At 55.0% G+C, this 23,225-nt stretch overlaps 1 protein-coding gene across 1 annotated transcript in view; it reads left to right on the forward strand.

Annotated features, from left to right (window-relative positions):
- DNAH17 (dynein axonemal heavy chain 17) overlaps positions 1–23,225 on the forward strand; it is a 95,563-nt gene that overhangs the window by 12,465 nt on the left and 59,873 nt on the right. Inside the window, exons 13-25 of the mRNA XM_081804364.1 lie at positions 529–675; positions 5,481–5,589; positions 6,512–6,615; positions 7,321–7,461; positions 9,758–9,901; positions 12,379–12,561; positions 15,055–15,309; positions 16,500–16,669; positions 17,228–17,450; positions 18,637–18,753; positions 18,842–18,928; positions 20,154–20,306; positions 21,886–22,134. Coding sequence (XP_081660490.1) covers positions 529–675; positions 5,481–5,589; positions 6,512–6,615; positions 7,321–7,461; positions 9,758–9,901; positions 12,379–12,561; positions 15,055–15,309; positions 16,500–16,669; positions 17,228–17,450; positions 18,637–18,753; positions 18,842–18,928; positions 20,154–20,306; positions 21,886–22,134 — 2,082 coding nt within the window. The remainder of the gene's footprint in view (positions 1–528; positions 676–5,480; positions 5,590–6,511; positions 6,616–7,320; positions 7,462–9,757; positions 9,902–12,378; positions 12,562–15,054; positions 15,310–16,499; positions 16,670–17,227; positions 17,451–18,636; positions 18,754–18,841; positions 18,929–20,153; positions 20,307–21,885; positions 22,135–23,225) is intronic.

Here is a 23,225-nt window from a genome sequence, read left to right on the forward strand (position 1 = left end):
CAGGGTGTGAGGGGAGATTGGATTTTGGTCATAGAGCCCGTGAGACTGTGAGATTCTGGGTGGGTTGGAAATAGAGTCTTCGAGGAAGGCAGGACCAGCCCCAGCATATCTGGGCTGGACAACTGGAAGGACAGAGCTGCCATCAGCTGGAGGGGGCAGGCAGAGCTGGCTGTGGGGCGAGGCGGCTCTGCTCTGGCCACGTCGGGCTTGAGACGTCATGTGGACATCCGAATGGAGACACTGAGTGGGCAGGTGGATGCAGGAGTCTGAGGGTCGGGTTGGGGGAGGTCACTGGGGTGAGAGCAGATCCAGAGGAATGACACCCTGGGACTCGCCGGCATGCACATCTCCAAAGTGTCCAGCGAGCCTGATGGCAGCGACCGGGAGAGTCTGGTGTCCTGGTTGCCAAGAGGCGAGCGTGTGCCCAGGACAGGGAGTGACCAGGGAGGGACCTTCCCTTGTGTCGCTGAGTGCCATACGGCTGGGGTCATGCCCTGACGTCTTCTGTGACCTTCATTGGCCTTACAGCTGGTGGCAGTTCTGAGAGAAGTCAAGTACTTGGGCTTCCAGCAACAGAAAGAGATTCCAAGCAGCGCCGAGAATCTGTTCTCACAACATGAAACCTTCCGGAAGTTTGTGGGCAACTTGGAACTCATCGTTGGCTGGTACAATGAGGTGAGCTGATATAGTTTTGTTTCGTTTTACTTGCCAAGTTTGGGGTTTTGTTTAGAGCAAACGCAGGTGTAGGATCTCCCAAGGGCAACAGAGAGAGTGAGTACCTTTTCATGTCGAGATGTGGTTCGAGCCACTTGGCTATTGATGCACACGGGGGCAGCAAAAATGATGAGAACTCAGAACAGCTGAAGATGGAAACTTCCATTGGACTTTGGCTTATGTTCTAGCTCCATGACTGCTTAGAGGGGCTTTACTCTCCTAAATGTATTTTGCTCCAGGTCATATCAAAGTCATTCCATTACACCCATTAACATGTAGCGGGGTGGGCATCTGCCAGAATCTGGGCGGGATGACAAATTTCCCAGCACCATGCGGTGGGGAGGTGGAGGGGGAGAGCTGCCCATTGAGGTAGGCTAGATCGGGGCCTGGGGAGGGGACAGGTGCACGTCAGCTCTGCGGATCAAGAATTCCTTTCAGGGCTGCCCGGGTGGTTCAGTCGGTTGGACATCAGACTCTTGATCTCGGCTCAGGTCTTGATCTCAAGGTTGTGAGTTCAAGCCCCCATTGGGCTCCACCCTTTTCAATCAGAGCTGGGGACCTGACACAAGGAATCGTGAAGAAGCTGGTTCTGAATAAGAGTAACTGACTGGCCTTAGGGGACAAACCCTTCTGGGTTGGTAATTGGAAGGGGGCCCAGAGAGGCGTGGACGTGGGGCACCGCGGACCGTGGCAGGCACCCCCTTCCATACAGACCCCACCTGCAGATCCCTCTTCACTCCCGCCCAAGCCACAGCGGATTAGGATGGATGTGGGCTCTGCATGAGTTTCCTGGGACCGCTGCCATAATCGACCACGGACTGCGTGGCTTCAAACGGCCCACATTTACTCTCTTCCCGTTCTGGAGGTCAGAAGTCCAAGATCTGTTTCCTTCTGCTCAAATCAAAGTGTCAGCAGGGCTGCTTCCTCCCAGAGGCTCCAGTGGGCTAATCTGCTTCCTTGCCTTTCCCACCTCCTCAAGGCCACAGCTTTCCCTGCTCCACCTTCAGATGACAACCCCCTCCCCAGCCTCTGCCTCCTTCTTCCCCCTGACCTTATCACCTCCCTCTTCTAAGGACCTTGTGATTGCATTGCCCCTCCCCCCATAACCCAGGATGTCCTCCCGGCGCCAAGGTCTTTAACTGAATCACCCCAAAAAATTTTCTTTTGCATGGCCACAGATCCCAGGGATTAGGATGCGGATGTCTCTGGGGAGCCATTTGACCCCCACCCACCCACCCACCTAATCCAGCAAGGGGCCCACAAGATTCCCTCTCCTTGGAGCCCTGGGAATTTGGAGGAGATGCCAGCCTCCTTCAGGTGGGAGTCCTGGGGAAGTGGAGGAACAGAGAAGGGCAGAAGCACAGACTGCAGAAGGAAGGGATCCGGGGAGCGTAGCCGGTGGCCAGAAGGGCCCCCAGCGACGGAGGAGGAGCCTGGATGTGGACTTTGCGGGTCCCATCCCGGTGGCTCCTCCAGATGCGTCCAAGTCTGTGGGTTTCCTGTTTGTGACCTTAACTCGTTCTGCACACCCTCACGTGGTTTGAGCTAGCTCCAGAAGGTTGATGGTTCTCGCAGCCAGCTTGCCCCCAACTGGACAACTGTCTGGAGCCAGGAATGTTATTTTTGTTCTTGTGCTTTGTGTCTCAACTCTGTCCTAAAGATGCTTCTGCTCACGGATTCCTGACGCGAGGGCCCCTTTCCTAGAGCTGCAGGGCCGTGTGTCTGCTGCCTTCCCTGGCCTGTCCTGTAGGGCCCCGTACCACATGCCCAGGTCCATCCCGCACGTGGACGGGGAGCTCTTCCCCCTGCTGTCCTGCCCCTCCCCAGCTCCCTTGCCCAGTTGCATCCGAGCTGGCGCTCCCGGGAGCACAGCATGGCTGCACCTTCCCTTACGGCAGCAAGAAACAGCAGGAAGGCCGTGAGTCCGAGGGGCGCTTCTGGGATCCAGGGCTTGCTTACCAAACATCTCGTGCAGGGGATGGTGGCCACTTAGTACCGTGCATTTGCCCGAGCCCGGGAATCTGGTGCCCACCTCAGGTGCCGACCAAGGGAGGAGTGGGAATATCATCAAAGGTTTACGAGCGAGGCCTTGGGGAGACCGAGGAAGCCCCCTGCCCTTGGTAGAAGTGACCTCCTTCAAGAACACGCTGGGATAAGCGAAGGCAAAGTGGAGCAGGCCAGGTCGCGCCATCACATAGATTTGTCAAAGGTCATCACCGCCCTGCCACCAACACGTGTCACCCAGCAAAGAATCAACGACCGATCCGTCCCTTACTCCATTCCACGAATTAGGGCATGGTGGTGACGTCACAAAAATGTGTTCAACAGAAACTAAAAGAAGCTCGTTTTCATTAATTTCATTTTTCGGGATAAAATTTTAACGATCTCACTTATTTGTGCAGCCAACTACAAAATACCAGTGTCTGCCATAAGTGCATTTCCTTGACTTTGCTTTTCCTGGAAGTAGCTATCTTCAGACTCAGAGACCTTTGCGTTCGCCCGCCCGGGAGCCCCTCCCAGCCGCGGCGGCGCCAAAAACGTCCGTGGGCTCTTTTCAGAGCAGAAGACTTCCGATGGTGGTGAACCAGAAGAAAAAAGTCCAACCAAGTTTATTTCGAGTTAAAAAAATTTGATCTTGGGGCGCCTGGCTGTCTCCGTCAGAGGAGTGAGCGACTATTGATCTCGGGGCCGTGAGTTCGAGCCCCACGTGGGGTGTAGAGATGACTTAAATAAATTTTTTTTTCAAAATAAAAAAATTTAAAAAGTTTGATCTTCTACTTCTGTATTTCCAAACAAAACCCAGCCACACGCATCGCTGTCCACCCCGAGAAGCGCGTTTCTCAGCCTTGAGCTCTGCCGCTCTGTGAATACAAATGTTGGACTAGGTGGGGAGGCGGGAAGTCAGGCCCAGGGCTGGGTGCCCGCGGCGACGCTTCCTGGTGACCCGGTTCCCCTCTTTGGAGCCCTTCTCCCCAGGCCCTTCGCATCCCTAGCGTGGTTTCTGTTGCCAAGAGACACCACCGGCCTGCAGACTGCTCGCATCTGTTCGTGTCCGAGCTAGAGAGGGGGCCGTGGTGCCTTGAGGAATCCGCTGGGGTGTCCGAGGGACCACGCGAGTGTGCGGTTTGTCCACATCACACTTCTGGGGCCAGAGCCCTAGAGGTGTGAATTTATAACATAGGCTGTTAAAAAAATACACAGGACGTACATATTAGTACGTGTATCTTCTCACCGGGAGCTTTGTTTACTCCGGCAATCCCAGCAGCACGGTGACATTCGGCTGCTCCTCCGGGCTGTCACCGGGGGAAATAGGCAATGAATGAGTGGCTGTCCCGAGTCGCCGAGTATCCACGTGAGTTGTGGGCAGGACGCAGCGGCCCAGCTGGGCTGGCCCCGGGTGCTGAGCCCGGGCACACCTGCCGTCCCTGCCCGTCCCCAGGGACTCAGCATCTTTCCCAGCTGGTTTGGTTCTGCAGAAAGGGATCCTTGCAACTCTGTTTACAGGATTTAGTTCCTAACCCTACCAAAGGGGCACATCACGAAATGGTCTCACGTGGGATACAGTCTCAAAGCAAGGGCACTAATAATGGGGAGGAGACCACGGCCTGTGGTAGTTATTTAATATCTAAACTCTGATGAGTGGAGTCAATATCTCATGTTTGCTCACTTTGTGATTCCGTAGATGCTTTCTCTTATTTCTGTCCTGTTTCTACTCATCGTAAGTTCTAAGCTTTATTTCTCTGCCCTCCCGATCCCCGAAAACACTTGAGGGAGAAGGTTGGCAGGGCACCGTATGAAAGTACCAAATGTATGGAAAGTGTCGTTCTGAAAGGCAAATGGTCAGCATCTCACGTACAGTTTTAATTCTATGTGCATCCTTCACTTTATAAAGTAGGAGTGTCCTTGAAAAGTTACATAAAATAAAAATGTTGCTAGGTAGAAGGATATTCCAAAATTCAAATGGTGCTTGTGATTTAAAGGGATAATTTAGGGGCGCCTGGGTGGCTCAGTTAAGTGTCTGCCTTTGGCTCAGGTCATGATCCCGGGGTCCTGGGATCGAGCCCTGCACCGGGCTCCCTGCTCAGCAGGGAGTCTGCTTCTCCCTCTCCCTCTGCCTCTCTCCCTGCTCATGCTCTCTCTCGCTCTCTCAAATGAATAAATAAAATCTTTAAAAAAAAAAAAAGGAATAATTTATAAAACCTGGGTACACCTTCCTTCTCCTTTCTCCCCCCTTGGTTTGTGAATTGACGTTTTTTAAAGCATTCAATTAATTTCTTGGAGCAGGGTAGAGCTGTATCAAGACTATTTCAGAACGCATACTGTCGCTCCGATCCACAAACAACTTGAACAGCTTCTCTGCAGACCTGGATCTTCTTTATGTAACCAAATTCCACATTTGGGATTTCTGACCAAGGAGAGATTCTGAGCCCAGGCATGCTCCAGCTACCCGTGTCTGTTTCTTTCTAAGCCAAATAGAAACAGTTTTGGATTACGCACTCCCTGCCGTCCCATGATCACCTTTCCTTCTGTTTCTACCCCATACCGTGGGTAACTAAGAGTGAAGTATATGCCTCAACCCTTGGTGATAAGAATAGTTTGGCAAGTCGAAATCTCCTGGAATTTGATTTATACATAATTCCCAATTAAATGACATTAATTGCAACCAGTTTGGTTGGTACCACGTAATAAGACCCTTCCTGTGAGACCATTTTAAATCCGGTTGGATTTGGAACGAAGGCCCTGAAACCCCAGCCTTTGTATTTCAGATAAAGACCACGGTGATGGAAGTAGAATCTCCACTAATAAAGTCGGAACTGGAAGACATCGATGTCAAACTACTGAGTGCTGAAACCACGCTCTTCTGGAACAGCGAAGGTACCAAGGCCATGTTCGACTCACCGTGGGTTCAACCTGGGGGGGGAGGGGGTGTCCAACCTGTCCAGCGTCTCTCCTATGACACTGGCGAGGGGCTGCTTCTGCCTTCTGGCTGGGTGGTCCACTTTGACTCCAACAGGGTTATGTTTAAGGCCAAAGGATGGTTCCCCCCTGCTTGCCCAAAGAGACCATTCGTCTCACTTACAAAGGAATCAGGCAAAGACCCCCTGGGGACCTCCAAGGGTCCCAAAGTTGCCACGGTGGGGTTGTGGGGCCTGGGGCTTCGTGGTGGGTTCCCACACAGGGGCAGCGGGCAGGCCCAGGGTGGCTATCAGAGAAGCAGAAAGAAGTGTGCCCATGAGGCAGAAGACCTCCTCCCTGACCTCCCTCACCCCCGGACCCACCTCTGGGTGGGCATCAGCTCCGAGGCTCTCTAAGCACCTGCGACTTGCCTTGTGCCATCTTTTCGGCCCTCTTTGGCCATATCCTGCCTTCACTGTCTCAATAAGAAAGTGGAACAGTCCACCTCCTTGAAACCAGGGTCAGCCTGGACTTTCTGTGCAAAGAAGTCTGTGCTTTTTCTTGTCACTGCTGTCCAAGGACGCACCTCTTTCCAGCTGCTGCAGCCCAGGGCGCTGAGACCAGTCGTGTATCCCCAGCGCTCTGCTGGTGGCTGGAGGGGCAGGGCCGCAGGGAATGCGGGGTCCCCCGGGGGAACTAATGACCCATCTATTCAGGGATAAGGAAGTCCTGCTCCCAGAGAGGGAGTCCTGCTCAGCATTGCATTCGGGGAACTCCGGATGAGCAGTAGATGTATTTTCCAAGAGCTGTCTCATTATGATGAGCCTTCAGCTGGCCCAAGAGAAGTTCTCCTTTTACTGATTCGTTCATTTTGTAAGATTCCTTTATGTTTATATTTTAGGTGTGTTAGAATATATTCAAGAGATGCGAGAAATTCTCCAAAACTTGCAGAATAGGGTACAGAAAGCAAAGCAGAATACAGATGGGATTTCTCAAGCCATGAAGGTGAGTGAGCGGCAAAGCGTGGAGCAGGGCTTCATCGGAGGCCCAGGAGAGGGTCCCAGGGAAAAGGGGCCACACGGAGATGCTCACAGAAAGTGCCAAAGGCAGCAGGAACTTGCTGTTTGAGGCTCTGGACCACACAACAATGTCAAGGTGGCCCCAAGGCAGGGAAGTCCCAGGCCAGTCTGCAGAATTCAGGTCTGTTCTGTTCTGTTGAGCTCAGCAAGAGTGTTTGCAGTGTCCCCTCTGTGCCAGGCCAGAGCCGGGGACAAGGGGCGGGAGGGTACACGGAGTCTCAGCCCCGCTCAGTGAAGCACCGAGGTGACTTTCACTCAAGCCCAATCCAGAAAATGGGGGAAAATCCCCCACAGCAATTCAGTTGCCCCCACAAAAGGGACTTGTCCCTACTGGGCCTGCTATTTGGAGCTAAGGACCCTCTGCCCAGCTCTGACCATCCACCCCTCAGCTCAGGCGCCTTCCCAGGGTGACTCCTCTGGGCCTGATTGGGTAAAGCCTTCCAGCGGTCTCCTGGCCACCCCGAGCCCGTGACTGGTTTTAAGGCAAACAAGATTCTCTGCTCAATTGTCCCTCTGGGGCCCCCAGGCCTCTCCGAGGGACAAGGACATTCGCATCGACAAGCATGCAGTGAAGCCGTGAGAACAGGCATTTTCCCCAAATGTTCTCCTCACTCCTACCTTTTCCCTGCAGGACTGGTCAGCCAACCCAATGTTTGAGAGGAAGGACAATAAGAAGGAGGCCCTGCTGGATTTGGACGGAAGGGTGGTCAACCTCAACAGGCGCTACACTGTGGTCAAGGAGGCCGGCCTGAAGATTCAGGCCATGGTCATGGTAAGGACTGGCCCACAACGGGCCTCGAGGGGGCACTCACTGTTAGTAGAAGAGGAAGAACGAGAGATGCCATAAAAATGGCTTTAGGGTCACGGAAACTCTACTATCTTTAATCCAGGAGTCTTATTTTCAAGAAGCAGACTATCCTAAACGGACACTCTTGCGATGAGTCTGCCCTCCTCCGTGCTAAGGGGTCAGCAGCCCCTACCCTGCACAAAATCGATATAGGCAAGTGACATCTCTGTACAAGGTCAACGCATTTTGTTTCCCTGAGATACACAGTGTGAGGGCGGGCGCTGAGTGTGTATCTGGTGTCCTTCATGGTTTCCCGTCCCGAGTGTAAGGGGGAAACAAAGCATGCAAATGCGAGTGAGGAACGTGGAATGTGCGTGCATGGTTTAAATCAGGATGGTGTGGTAGCCAGCCCCAGCCAGCCTGAGTCAGCCCTGGCATGCCCCGAGAGCGTGGGTCAGCAGCGGTGGGCCTCTGTCCCTGCTGGCACGTGCCGAGGGAGGAGGCCAGACGCTCGCTGGGCACCCCTGGGAGTGCAGCCTGGGTTCCTGCCAGTGTGGGGGTTCTCACGCCTTCCTCACTTGGCAGCCGTTTCTATCCAGCTCGCATGTTAGCTCATTTCCAAGGCAAATGTGAAAGGTGGAGTTGTGCACTGGCCTAGAAAGAGAAAATTCTCCCTTGAGCTCAAGATATTTTCAGGGCAGTTTTTGGGGAGGTTCCCCAGTGCTTGGTACAAATCGTGGATGTGGACTTCAATGATGGGTCATCACCCCAGACAGCCTGCGGGCCCCACTGGTGGAAGGTGTGTTGCTGGCTGTTCTCACAGTCCAGCCATTGCTTGGAAAGTCATTGCCCCAGTGGAGTGACTTGACTGGACCAAAAAATATTTTGTCTCGTTTTCAGATCCTCTTCCTTCCCCCTTTGCCATGGTACCAGAAGGTCCTACTAAATGAAAATGTTACAATGCAAACATATTACTTGGAAGAATTAACAGATTAATCTGTTGACGCTCTCGGGTGTGTTGGAAACAGGGCACAGGAGAGATAAATTGGGCTAGGCTAAGGGAAAGGTTCACAGCACAGCAGTGCAGCCCCAGGACAGGCGAGGAGGCAGGGCAGCAGGGAACAGGAGCCTAGGAGAAGTAGAGGCCAGTAAGCCGACAAAACAAGGCTTTGTCGTCATATTTGCCAGAGTCCTCTATGCACATGATAGTTATTTAAACCAATTCTTTCTACCTTGCACTGAAGTTATTTAAGCCTGTGTCTTCTTTCTTCTATTAGAAGATAACTGCGTGAGGGTGCAGACTGGGTCATAGTCATCTTTGTGTTCCCTGTGGCCCTCGGTGTCTTACGGATTCATCCATCCCCTCATCCACACATCCATTCACTCTTCCATCCATCCATCCATCCATCCATCTATCCATCCATCCATCCATCTATCCATCCATCCATCCACCCATCTATACATCTATCCATCCATCCATCCACCCATCTATACATCCACCCACTCATCCATCCATCCACCCATCCATCTACTATCTATCCTCCCAACCACACGTCCATCCACACGTCCATCCATCCATCCATTGATCCATTCATCTATTCTTTCATCCACACATCCATCCATTCATCCACCCATCCACCCACCGATCCATCCATTTATCCTCCTATCCACAAATCCATCCACCCATCCATTCATCTCTCCTTTCATCCACACATCTACCCACCCACCCATCCATCTGTCCACCATCATTCCACCCACCCATCCATCCATTCACTAGCTCCTGCTTTGTCCCAGGCCTCCTGCTGCATGCTGAAGACACAATGGTGGAAAGGACAGTCAACACCTGTCCTCATGTAGCTTGACATCAAAGGGAGGTACAGACTAGACACAAATAAATAAAATCATTCACAGTTGTCATCTGTGCCATGGTAGGCACAAATAATGGATTGCTAGAGGGAATACAGATGAGAGGCAGGGACAGAAGCCAAGCCTGAGATGAATGGGGGGTGGTGAAAGAAGGCTTTCCTTTGTGAGGAGGTGACATTTGGGCTGAAATCGAGAAGAAGCCAGACTTGGCAATAATGGGAGGGAGCAGCCTATGCAAAGACTCTGACATAGGAAAGGAAAGCTCCCGGCACATTAGAGAAGCAAAAAGCAGCCCTATGTGTCTGGAGTATGTAAGCAGGGACAAGAGTAGCCCAGAGAGTCGCCGAGTGAGTTGGTCAAGCAGTGAGCAGGGGACCCTGTGAAACAGCAGCTGACTGTGTGGTCCTGTTTGCAGGAAAATGCTGAACTGTTCAGAGCAGATACGATGAGCCAGTCCTGGAAAAACTACGTCAACTATGTTGACAACATGGTCCTGGATGAATTTGACCATTTCATCCGCAAATCTCTGAATTACTTCATAGACAACATGGTCTTGGATGTGAGTTATAAATATAAGATATGCATATATTTGTGCTATAAATATGGTGTTATAAAGATAAGATAAGGTCTACCTTGGAATCTATAGTTTGCGGGTTCCTGACGAAAGACCAGGCTATCATGTTACAAATAACCAAACATTAGAACCTGCAGAGGGTGAACTACGCATGCTGGCTTTAAAACTGAAAGTCCTGTATCCCAGAACTCTCTTTAGTCCCCGGCACTCAGGACGTCTGGTCACCTTCAATCTACCGCACCATAAATCGGCTATAGAATACATAAATGGTCCTGCCTCGTTGCCAGGTGAGGGAAAGCAAGCACCACTGTCCCCTACTCAAGTGGATTGGGCAGGGGGTCCCCTCCTGTCAGCAACATCAGCTACTAACCTACTCAACCCTCATGGGGTCCGAGGGGTCCGTGGGCTCCATGGAAGTGTAAAGCAGGTCAGCAAAGGATGTGCTGGTTAATTTCATTCTGGCATTCTCCAGCATTTTCCATGGGGGTGAGCCCTCTCCCACCCATGTCTTTTTCATTACAATAATTCCCAAATGATTTTGAATACTGCCAGTAGGAGAAATCAAAGATCCCCCAGCCCACCTAGCACACCCGCAGGAAAGATGTGGGAGAGGACAGCAAGATGCCCTTGTACAAGCCACAGAGGATGGATGATTCATGCTTGAGCCCAGTGCATGTGTCTCAAAGGCCAGGTGTCACCAGACAATCACAGACCTGAAATTCTGTTGATGAAAGTCATCCTTACTACCAACCACAAGACTCATCAAGCAACCCACAATGATGCAAAGTGTCAGCAAGTTCAGGAATTTATAGTTAATTAGTCACAGTCAAAACGATGATGATGCCCTGATGACAAAATGTCCTTCTCCAAAAATCCCAGGGAGTCCCCATATTTGCAAGGGGCCTGGCAGCAGGAGCAGACCTGTGAGGGAGAGGCTTTAGAAAATCCTGGTCATCTGAGTTTGTGACGATTGACCTTGTGTACTTAACAATTCACTTGGACGCTAGCAAACACCATCCCTTGGTCATAGAGAAAAACCAGTGGGTTCTTGAGTCAACTGCCCATGGGGCCGTCATGGGACTGTGTTTGGAAGATTAGTAGCCGTGGAGTGGATCTCATGGCCACCTGTGGGCCTTGGCCCATACTTTGAGAATCACTGGAGTGTCGGACTAACCTCCATGAGGTCACCTGACAAATGAGGCCGGCACCCTCAGCCTCGCAGCCTCGCGAGGGGGCTCCAGGAACAGACAGGGTTACTGTGCGTACCCACTTTACGACTGGGATACTCCCGTGGCTGTGAGGGTTGTCCTTTATGGAGCACTTGAAAGCTGGCCTGCCTCCTGTCCAGCTCCAGCATCTCACAGCAAGTCATTTTAGGGGCTCGATGAATTGGTCGCGAGGCAATTTTGCCATGAAAATAAAAAATAAAAGAGAGACATTAAAAAGATCACAATGAAACGTGAAAAAAATGAATAGTACTAATACTTAATGTCTTCCTTTGTGATGAGAGGTATCCGTTTTCCAAATACTTGGGTGCAGACTGGTAACCGAGCACGGTACCTATGCTCCTCCCTGGCATATTGTCTCATGGACGTGGATGGGCGCCCAACGCTCCATGGGAAACAACGGGAGAAAGCCGACTGAGCTTTGTCGCATGGTGACTGATGCGTCCTCAGGGTCCAGGATAGTCTAGCGTGCAATCTGGCTGTACCCGGTCTTGTTTCACTCTCCCAGAAAGTTCCCCACCGTGTTTTCGATCAGGCTGATACACGTAGTTGTTATCCGCTGTCATCCACTATGAGGGCTAGCTGAGATTTCGACCGTACGATAAAAACGTGAGTGCCTCCCAGAACCTTGTCAATGGAGACCCGAAACCAAACCGTCAACCAGTTATTTTATCTTTTATGGCGGAATTGTTTCACTCTCCATTAGTTATGCAGCGAGGATGCTCACAGTGGAACTCCCTAGAACTAAGGACATGAGCGTTGTGCTTTCCGGAGCACGGCGACACCCATCCTGCCCAGCCGTGACCCCACCAGCGCCTGGGAGTGAGCCAGCCGCCGCTCCCACGCATCCTGTGTTACTGGCTTAGTCCTCACAGTAACCCCAAGAGATGGGGACAGTTGGTGTCTCTGTTCTGTAAAATGATTATCCTCATTTTATGTATCTGGGGAAACTGGGAGGGCAAGTGTCTTGCCCACGGCCACGTGACTGGTAAGTAGCGAGCGGACACAGCTCAGCACCAAGGCTGTGGGCTCTCTCCTGCGCTTCCGTGTGTGCGCTGGCCCCCTCCAGCCTCTCTGGGCCCTGCTCAGGGGCCCCTGGCTAAGTGTGCTCTCCCAGGTGGACCCAGCCAGCCCCAGCCAGCCTGAGTCAGCCCTGGCATGCCCCGAGAGAACATCAGGGCCTTGGGAGTGGTTCCACCGAGCTCGAGGCATTGACCCCGGGCCGGCCTGTTTCAGGAGAGCGTGGCGCCACTCTTTGAGGTCCGCATGGAGCTGGACGAGGACGGGCTGGTCTTCCATCCATCCCTGGAGATGGGCGCAGACCATGGCTTCCTGACGCTGATTGAGGGCCTGATCAATGACATCTACAACGCAGCCAAGTTCATCCCCCGGCTGGCCAAGGGCCAAATGAGCTACAAGGTCAGTCCAGGCTCCCTTGTTCCAGCTGCCTTCCTAACTCAGCAGTGCCCCGTCAGTTACCTTTTAAATGCCGATGGCTCTGAGTGTGAGGAGCCACCCAGGGGTGTCTATCAGGTCCTCAGGACGCCAAACCGCGTTTCCCTCCCCACTCCAGAAATCCCGCCGTTCTTCCCAGACTGGCTTCTCCTAGTCGGCCTGGTTTTCATTCCCACTGCTGGCCAGAGCGCGCTCGTACCCATTTCCTGGTGTTTCACTTGTTTCTGTGAGTTAACTGCTGTGGTCCCCTCAGCACGCAGGCATTTTGACAAACGTGCCCTCGCCGGCTTGTGCATCCAGGTACCGTTGATACATGAAGTACCTATAAGCAAAACAGATCGGATTATCTGGACACAAAAGGCGTAGGAAGTTTTGCTTCTCCGAAGGGAGGTCTTTGGAGGTGTGTGTGTCGGAGCATTGTTTGTAAGAGTGAAACAAAACCTGGAAAAGACCTAAGTGCCATCAAACAGGGTAGCTGGTTCAACAGACGCTGGCCTGACCGGACAAAGCGTCTGCATGAGTCACCAACACCAGCCTGGGGTGGGGAGACGCTGGCGGCAGGTTATGGTTTATCAAGTTGTAGAACAATGTTTAGAATATGATTTCATTCATTGAAACAAACAAAAATCTGTCTTCCAATGATACGCTCCAAATTGCTAGGAGTGCTCACTTCTCCAACAGGAAGGGGGTAAGGAGGGGAGGGGGCTTGGACAAAGGGATGCAAAGGGGTTTTGATTTCAAATACTTCTGCGTTGCTTGAGATTTTTGATAATAACAGGCATGAATTATTTGCAACATTTACAACGAAAGGCTCTATACTATCAGGGAGGAAGGTATATGTGTGCGTGTGAGCATGTGTGCGTGTGCGCGGTGAGGTGAGTGCACAGAGGAAATCCCTCGCAATGTCAAGGACAGCTTCCCAGATCAGCTGAGTGTACGCTGGCTGAGTCTTAAAGGGTGGGAGGGGGTTTCCAGGCAGACAGTGTCAGGCCAAGGAGATGTGCCTGGATGAAGCGTTCCAGGGTCCAGAATAGAGTTTGTCACCAGAGATCAGTTCAGGATTGGACGTGGGACCCAGTGTGCTCCGGGGTCTGGCAGGATGCACATCTGGAGCTCCTGCAGCCCCCCGTGGGCTCTGAGGGGATCCACCTGCTGATGAAGACACACGTGGAGGAGGACAGAGCAGAGCAAGACAAGGGTCCTGCCGATCATGCCTTAGCCCAGCCTGTGCACGCCCCACACCAGCCTCACTTGAGCCCGTGGGATCTTAATTTGCAGAGGTGGCTGAGTGGCCGTGTGGAGAGGTCAGTGCCGTGGAGAGAAAAGTTAATGCTGCTCACAGTTCCCATAGAAACGAGAGGCCTGGCAGGTGGTGCAGGGCCACACGGGGTCACAGCAGGTGCAGAGGTGGGAGTGAGGGGCAAGCCCAGGCCAGAGCCTTTCCAGAGGTTTCTGCAGGAAAAGGCAAGGCAGGTGGGAAACTGCTAAGGACTAGCCAGTTTGCATTAATTGGCGTCTCTGGGCTCCAGGGGTCACCTACAGTTATCGGGTACCTGACCCTGGGCCACTTAGGATAGGAGAAGTGTTGGGTAAAGCGGCAGGGCAGGGGGGGAGGGGGACAGGTGTAGCCTCAGGGCTGGTTGGTTTGCGTATGAAGGGTATGCTCCCTTCTGAGCTCTTCCTCTCTCTCAGAATTGGCTAGTCCCCAGAAGGGCAGTATCTCCCAGCCAGCAAGAGTTTTTAAGATGTCAAGGCATCTTAAGATACAGAAAATAAAAACCATAATGAATACACACACCCCACCTTGAGATTCTCCAGTTCCATGACTCAGTGAGTTGTCTTGTTGCTTAAACCAACTTGGGTTGGGTTTTCTGTTGCTCAAAACTCAAAAAATTCTGTCCAGATCAGGCCTCCCCAGTTCCCTGCTCTAGCCATCCATGGTAGACTTCCTTTAGTTCCTCAAACATCTGCTTCCTCCCAGTGCAGGGCCTTTGCATGTGCTTTGCTGTTTCTCTTGCTCTTTGCCTAGCCATCCATCAGTTCTCAGAACAACGGTCACTTCCTCAGGGAACATTCCCCGACCTCCTCCCTGCTACGCATTAAAGCAAGGCTCAGAGTCTGTGATTTTTTGAGGAATGCCTAACCCCACGCCTGGACCACACCCTCCATGTGACCAGCACCCACCCCCTCATGTGGCACACACAGCAGGTGCCAAGTTACTCTTGCATGAAAGAATCAGTGTGCGAGCCATCCTTGAGTCTGCCAGACAAAAGTCACATTCAACATAATCTTCTCTCGGGAGAACACGGCCAATTGGCAAATTGCTCTGTTTTCCATCTTGAGAGGTTAGCAACACTTCCACTGGCAGAGAGACACCCTCCAGGGTGGAGACATCCAATCGAAGCCGTGACCACAGGCCAACGCTCGCCGGTCTGCTTCTCTCCTGCCCCCTCGCAGGCAGACCTGGAAGACATGACGGACCTCATAGAGATGAGGGAGGAGATGTCCAACCTGGTCATCAGCGCCATGAAGGAGGCTGAGGAGTACCAGGACTCCTTCGAGAGGTACTCCTACCTCTGGATGGACGACCCCCAGGAGTTCATGAAGAACTTCCTGATCTACGGGCGTGCGGTCACCCCGGAGGACTTGGACACCCGGGCTGAAGAGACTCTCTCCAAGACGCCACCCAGCCTCACCCAGTTCCAGCAGCAGGTGTGTGTGCAGGCTTCCTCACCCCTGCAATTCCTGCCCCCTCCCCGGGGGGTGGGGGCTCCTCACTGGGCTTGATTCAAACCTTGGTGAATGGTTTTTATTTTTTATTTTTTAAGACTAAAGATTTTATTTATTAATTTGAGAGAGAGAGAAAGGAAAAGAGAGAGCATGAGCGGGGTGGGGGGGAGAGGGAGAAGCAGGATCCCTACTGAGCAGGGAGCCCCATGTGGGACTTGATCCCAGGACCCTGTGATCATGACCTGAGCCGAAGACAGACGCTTCACCGACAGAGTCACCCAGGCGCCCTGGGTGAATGGTTTTTAAATGTGGGTTTTATTATTATACTGGTCTGGTGCCTCCCAAAAGAGCAGATGACTGCCATGGAAGAGAGTTTGTGACTCACGGGTACCAGGAGGTGGGGGCATGCCTGGCCCCACAGGGCCACGGGGGAAGCACCAGGGTCAGTCCCAAGGCAGAGGGACAGAGGGGAAGGTGGGATCCACAGCCCATGTTGTGGTTTTCACAGGAAAGATAGGGCCTGGGATTGGCGAGTTGGAGTCATGTTGGTGGACTCCGGGGTGTAGGGGCGGCCCCTTGTTGTCTGGTCCCTGGCCCTGGGGTGAGTAGGATGGGGAAATATTGGCCCCGAGTGCAAAGAGGGTGGTTGGGATGCAGGCTCTGGGTTGGTTTGTATACGAAAGACGGGCTCCCTGGGGAGTGGTCTGCTCTCTCTGGGAGTCCGCCAGCCCTGGGAGGGGCAGGCCCAGCAGGGTCAGTGAGGCCCCGGGTGCCAGAGCATCAGAAAGATAGAACATAAGACAACAACTACACACACCTCCCCCTTCCCCATGCACGGTGGGAGAGAGACGCCCGTGAGCAGAACCCACGGGGGAGACGGGCAGGTGGGGGGCAGCTGGCAGAGCCGAGAGCCCGGAGAATGCAGAGCAGCGTGGAGAGAGCTGAGTTTAGGGCGCCCGGTGGTTGCCATGACCACAATCACCTCTTGAGCTCCTGGCCTATTCTTCAGAAGCCCAGCCGGCCTTGCCCGAGGCCGTCCCCTCCCGACAGGGGCTGGGCTGCGGGGCTGCAGGGGTCCCAGGGGAGCTGGGAGAAGAAGAAGAAGTAACCTGTGGGCAGGGCTGCCCTCCTCCCACCGCGGCCCGACAGTGAGCAGCGGCTGTGTTTTCCAGATCGATTCCTACGAGAAGCTGTACGAGGAAGTGTCCAAGTGTGAGAACACCAAGGTGTTCAACGGCTGGCTGCAGTGTGACTGCCGCCCCTTCAAGCAGGCCCTCCTCAACATCATCAAGCGCTGGAGCTTGATGTTCAAGCGACATCTGAGCGACCACGTCATCAGCAGGTGGGTGCCCGGCCCCGCAGCCCATCCTGCCATCCCGACCGTGACTTCGCCCGAGGAGAAACACGCTTTCGTGGTGTCGGTGGGGCGCTCCTGCCGGGCAGGCGTGGGGGTGAAGGTCAGCGTCGCGGTCAGCAGCCCCCCCTGCCCCCGTCCAGGGTGGGTCCCAGTGGACAGGAGTCACCTGGCTGTGAGTGGACGCCCCGGGCTTCGTGGGCCCTACTCATTGAGCACCTCCATGTCTGGAGCCGTGAGGGCAGCAAGGCTGCCTGACGTGTCGCCAGGGGACAGGTGACCGCGCAGTCAGGGGCGGCGGTCAGGGCCGCAAGGGGCCAGGAGGGAGTGCAGGCTGAGCTCCCATCGGGAGGCCAGTTGGAGTGGAGCTGGTGGGGCGCAGGGTGGGGGTCAAGAGCAGGTGTCCTGAAGAGGACAGGAGCTCTGCCTTGCTCAACAGGGCCCCACAGTATAACTGGGGAGTGCCCCCCACCCCCCACCCCCCCAGACAGGCCTCAACCCCACCATGGAGGCTGGCACCCCTCACGGGGGCCTCTCGTTCAACAGCCTGGCTGACCTGGAAGCCTTCATGAAAGTTGCCAGGACGGGCTTAACCAAGACCCTCAAGGAGGGAGATTACGACGGTCTCGTGGAGGTGATGGGTCATCTGATGAAGGTCAAGGAGAGGCAGGTGTCCACGGACAACATGTTTGAGCCCCTGAAGCAAACCATTGAGCTGCTCAAGACCTACGGGGAGGAGATACCGGAAGAGACACACCTGAAGCTGCAGGTGGACAGCGGCCGGGCGCCGTGCCATCCGGGGGGGCGGGGGAGGGGGCGAGCAGCCCAGGGCTGGGGAGTGGGGGGCTGTCCGGGGAGGGTGGTGGGGAGCCAGCCCAGTGCCGGGGGCCTTGCAACTGGAGTCCAGGCTGTTGTGCCTGGGGACAAGGCCTCTCACATGGGACCTGCAGGATAGACCTCCTCCTGTGGATCCAGGGATCCATGTGGAATGTCGAGGTGGGAGAAGGCTCCCTGCAGAGGAAGGGACGGTGAGGTGGCCTCTAGGGTGAAGCCGGTGGTTCCTCCATTGAATTGTTGAATTGAAAATGTCTTCATATCCCACACCTGCCCCCAAGGACGGGTCAACCCTGGGTGCAGGGGGGCGGTGGACCGAGAGTGGGGTCGGCGGAGCCCCTGCGGAGGTTAGGGACACGGCAGTGAGGCCGAGGGAGGGGCCAGCTGCTGCGGGAGCTCCCTGACCTGGAAGGTCCGTGTGGCAGGGCTGGCCCAGGCAAGGTGGCAAGGAGGAGGGGAAGGGTCCTGAAGCCACAGCCCGCCACCGCCTGGAGGGTCACCCTCATCCCTTTCTCAGCTCTCTGCCCTGCTCTGGATCCGGGCCGAGACCCTGCGGCAGGGGGGACGACAGGGGTGCGGGGCAGGGGGGGCAGGAGCCGGGAGGCGCTGCCCGGGGTCCTGCTACCAGGCCGGTGGCCGCCCCTGCTGCCCTGCCCAGGACCAGCAGAGGACGCGGATGTGAGGGGTGTGCGGCCGGGCCCAGGGGCGACGGGCGTGGCCCGGGCTTTGAATGTCCCTTCGCCCACAGAATGTTAACTCATCATAGAGGAAAGGGAAACCCCTGTCTTTGTTTTGTGGGCGAAGAATTCGTGGGCCGGGATTCTTTCTCTTCAAGATATTTTGTGATCAGAAGTCCAATATTTGCTCAAGTGCGGACAACTTTGAAAGCACAAAAACCCATCTGATTGTTAAAGCCGTTCTGGCAAAATTACAGAAATGGGGGACAGGCTAGTGGTTGCACCTGTCAAAGGTCCGCCTCCCGGGGCGCCGGGGGCGGGGCGGGGGGCACACAGGACTCTCTGTGCTACATTTGCAACTGCCTGTGAGTCCACACTATTTCACGATGGAAAGCGTTTAAAAGAACAGGAAAAGGAAGGGATCGAGGCCTTTGTCTGCTGCAGGAGCTGCCGGAGCAGTGGACAAACACCAAGAAGCTGGTGATCCAGGTGAAGCAGAACGTGGCGCCCCTGCAGGCCAGCGAGGTCAACATCCTGCGGCGGAAGTGCCAGCAGTTCGAGGTAGCGCCACCCTGGCAGGCCGAGCCGTGTTGCCCCCCGGGAGGCCGGGGTGTCGCCGGGGAGGGTGATATGGGCACCTCTCCCACAGCTCAAGCAGCAGGAGTTCAGAGAGAAGTTCCGGCGAGAAGCCCCGTTCAGCTTCACCGACCCCGACCCCTACAAGTCCCTGAATAAGGTAGGTCGGTCAAGGACCCCGGTGCCCTCCCAGCCTCTCCTCGAGCTCTCATCCTTGGCCTCGAGGGGCCTGGCCTCGGGGCCGCACGTGCACACAGGTGTCCACGCACACCCTTGTGGCCTCCATGCTGTGGGGTGCGGCTTGGCCGAGGGTCCCAGGCGCGGGAACACCCCCAAGCCCGGCGATCCAGCCCAGCTGCTCAGCCCCGCTGTGCCTCCTTCGTCCCTGGCTCCTTCTCACCCAGTGGCTCCCTGTCACCGGCCTGGCACTCACCTCTGTGCCGCTGTCTTCCCCTCCCTGGCCACTGTGTGCAGCGCGTGGCCGAGCCCTACCATGTCCCCTTCTGTTCCCGATGTTAAGTCCACAACCAGCGTCCAGCGTACGAGCACCACCGGGCTGGGCCTGACAACCCTCTCGCAGGGGAGCGTGTGAGGCACGCGGGCATGAGCACAAAGGCCCCAAGATGCCTTTCAGGGTCCCCCGCACATGCCCTCCCCCAGCCTCTGCTCTTCTCACACGGCTTCGAAGCCACCATTCCCAAAGATCCTCCCCGTTCGTCAGGGTCATTTTCTCACGTCCCACTCCCCCAGCCCCGCAGGGAGGCACACGGTCTCTCCTGGAGCCCACAGGGCCCGGGCTGGGTTCTGCAGAGATCCGGTGTGAGCTTGTTTAGGAACCGGGTCCGTGCGTGCCAAAGCCCTCTTGGAGCCGCCCGCACACACAGGGAGCCCATCTTCACATCCAGCACACGCGCGCGTGTGCACACACACACACAGACGCTCACACACTCGACCCCGAAGCCCCCACTCTCACTCCCCTGGTTTGGAGTGACTCTTGCTTTCCTCCTCTCATGTAGACTGTTCTCATTTTCAAAGCAATCAAGCATTACCTCCTTAATGTTTAACAAGGTAAAAAACAGGGGGTGAGAATTGAGCCATCCTGAACCTCTCCGGAGGAAATCGGGCATTCGTGCCAGGCCCGTTAAAGTCACTTCTCACGCCTGAACTCCCAAAGCTGGCGCGCTGGCCGTGCGACAGAAGCAGGGGGCTTTGGAAGACGGGAGGGGGCGGGCGCACAGTTCCCGCCGGTCGGTGCGCGGGGTCAGAACACAGCACCTGGCCGGTGAGGACGCAGGGGAGGTCCACCGGGAGGCGGCGGAGGGCAAGAGGGAGGCCAGCACTGAGCGTGAGCCACGCTGCTGACCGCCCCCCTCGCCCGCCCCCAGCAACAAAAGAGCATCGCGTCCATGGAGAGCACCATGGAGGCCCTGTGCAAGTCCGGGAGCCTGTTCGAAGTCACGGTCCCAGACTACAAGCAGCTCAAAGCTTGTCACAAGGAGGTCCGCCTGCTGAAGGAGCTCTGGGACATGATCATCATGGTGAGGGCGATGGCAGTCTCCCGGCGTGGGTGGGGCGGGCCAGCACTGCGGGGACCCAGGGTGGGGGGTGAGGGGAGGTGCTAGGTCGCACTCTCCTTGGAAAGGAGGGTGGCACTCGGGCACGTGTTGGCTTCAGCCGGCCTCTCCTCCCAGCTCCCCCGTTTCCAGAGAGATGTTAGCTCTTCCCTCTTATTCTCTCCAACGAACTGCAGAATCTCTGTCAAATCCTTCTCCCCTCCAAGAGAAACCATTATGACTTTATACAGAACTGGATTTTCTCCGTGAGCTACTCTGGGGAGCATTGCCCTCCTGCTGTTGATCGGGGTTCTCCCCGCACACGAGCATGCTCCACCTCTCCGTTTGTCCTATTTTTTTCAGTACATCATAGTAAAATGTTGGACATGTCTTCCTTCTGACCACACTGAGCCTCTTACAGAGGGGAAAGAGAGCGTCTCCAAGTCACAAGCTCTGTCCTCTCTCTCAAGGACAGACCGGAGCCTCTTGATAGTTACTTTCTCACAAGGAGCTGAACGCGAGTCTCTTGTGTGTGAGGGACATTCCGGAACAGAGTTGGTAAAGCCAGAGAGGACGGGGGGCTGCCCGTGCCCTGGATAAACAACAGTCCGCACAGACCTAGAGAATAAGCCTGCGTTTCCCAGGAGTTAGCATTTACAGCCAGAATATTTCAAGGAAAATCCTCCAAAACATACTGCCCAGGACACTTTTATGAAAACAGGATAGAGAATAAGCTAAAGCCTAAAAGAGCCACTGACTCAGCGCCCACGGGGCATTAAGGTTTCGTGTCTTAGCATCTTCAAGGCCGGTCTCCTGTAAACAGCCGCCCCTCTTTGCCTTTATGCAACAAGCAGGCTTGTCCAGCCCGGGCCTCTGGGCCTCGAACACTGGTACCAGAAATCTCTCTGCATCCATCCCAGCTTCACGTCCATTTCCAGCCCACACCAAATTGAAGACCGCAGGCTTTGTGGCCTTCCATGTCCACTGTTGGCAGGGTTCTTCCTGGGGAGATTCTCTTGTGTCCTCGAGCTTCTTCTAATACATGGTCATCCGTCAGTAGAAGCTAGGTTACTCTGCACTAACAAACAGCCCTAAGAAGACCTCTGTGTAGTTCACAACAAAAGTATATCTCTCTTTCATGCAAAGTCCACATGCTGGTTCCAGGCAGCCCTTGGGCAGCCCCTTGTTCCAGGCTGTGTGGCCCCGTGCGTTTCCGTGACTGCCAAGGCCGACAGGGCTCCGAGTCAAGCACCGACAATTAAGTGCTCTCTGCCCCAGAGTTCCCGGCGTCACTCACGTTTCCCTGGTCGAAGCAGGTCACATGGCCCCACGACGGAGTAGAGGGGCCTGGGTCCTGGTGAGCGGAGGCAGCACCCTCCATGGGATTCTGCCAAAATAGAGTTGAACGGCTGGCTTTTGAGTTGTATCTCTGCAACTGGGCTTTCCCCCCTTGTGTCCGTCCACCGTACCACCCTCTGTCCGCAGTCCTGCATGCTCCCCAGGAGCCACGGCAGTAAGGGGACACAGACGTCTTGCCCAACCCTCAGTGAGTGTTTCCCCGCAGGTGAACACCAGCATTGACAACTGGAGGACCACCAAGTGGAAAGATATCAACGTTGAGCAGATGGACATAGATTGTAAGAAGTTTGCCAAAGACGTGAGGTCTCTGGACAAGGAGATGAAGAGCTGGGACGCCTTCGTGGGGCTGGACAACACCGTGAGGAACATGATCACATCCGTGCGCGCCGTGAGCGAGCTGCAGAACCCCGCCGTCCGGGACCGTCACTGGCAGCAGCTCATGCAGGCCACCCAGGTACCGCCCCTGGCGGCCGGCTGGCCTCGCCGTGGGCTGCGCTGGCCCTTGGCTGGCGAAGCTGGGTGTGGGCAGGCCTGGCCTCGGGCGCTTGTGACCTGGGCCGGCCACACGGGGCGCTGCGCTCAGAGGGCGCCCATCCTGGCTGGAGTGCTCTGCTGCTGCCATCTGGGCATTCTTGATAATTTCTTTTAAGATTTTATGTATTTATTTGAGAGAGAGAGAGAGAGAGAGAGCGTGAGCAGGCGGGAGAGGGAGAAGCAGGCTCCCCACTGAGCAGGGAGCCCGACGTGGGGCTCGATCCCGGGACTCCAGGATCATGACCTGAGCCGAAGGCAGACGCTTACCTGACAGAGCCACGCAGGCACCCCAATTCTTAATAATTTTTTTAACAAAGGGCCCCATCATTTTCATTTTGCACTGGAAATTATGTAGCCAGTTTTGGTTGTAGGTTGACTGTCCATGGGGTTCAGGAATTCTGGCTTGGATGAACATCTCCCCTGGCTTTCCCCATGCCCCCCAGGAGCACAAAGCCCTAGTGCCCAAATTTTCCCAGGGATATCCCCTAGTTGGGGGAGGGGGTGTTACCGGCATCGACATCCCCAGGAGGCAAATGGGAACACTCCCCACTGTCAGCAAACATTGAACAAAACTTTATTGAACAGCTACTCTGCAGAGAGGCCCCCCAGAGGTGCCACGGATACAAAGAGAGGGCGAATAGAGCCTCTGCCCTCAGGGAAGCAGAGAGAAGAACAGCACGTGCGATGCTCATGTTCCAGATGCTGAGTGGGATATTCAGTGGAGATTCTAAGAGTTTAGAGGAGGCGTGGCCTCCAAGGGGAAGGAAGAACAGAAAAGGCTTCGGGGGCATGTGGAGTGTGGCTTGAGGCTTGGGGGAGAGAAACACAAGACAGGCAGAAGGGCTGGGCTGTCTGGAGTGCTCGAGCACTGAGCCGGACAGCAGGCTCGTGTGCCCCACCCAGGCGCCCCGGGAGAGACCCCCAACCGGTGATGAAAAAGCAACTAAAATGTCCCAGCCGAGGACGTAGTGAAACCCAGACAGATGTTCTCCCAAATGTGATGGAGAGACA

Source organism: Leptonychotes weddellii, chromosome 15 (genome assembly GCF_054177405.1).
Source record: "Leptonychotes weddellii isolate Sample4059 chromosome 15, ASM5417740v2, whole genome shotgun sequence".
Lineage (NCBI taxonomy): Eukaryota > Metazoa > Chordata > Mammalia > Carnivora > Phocidae > Leptonychotes > Leptonychotes weddellii.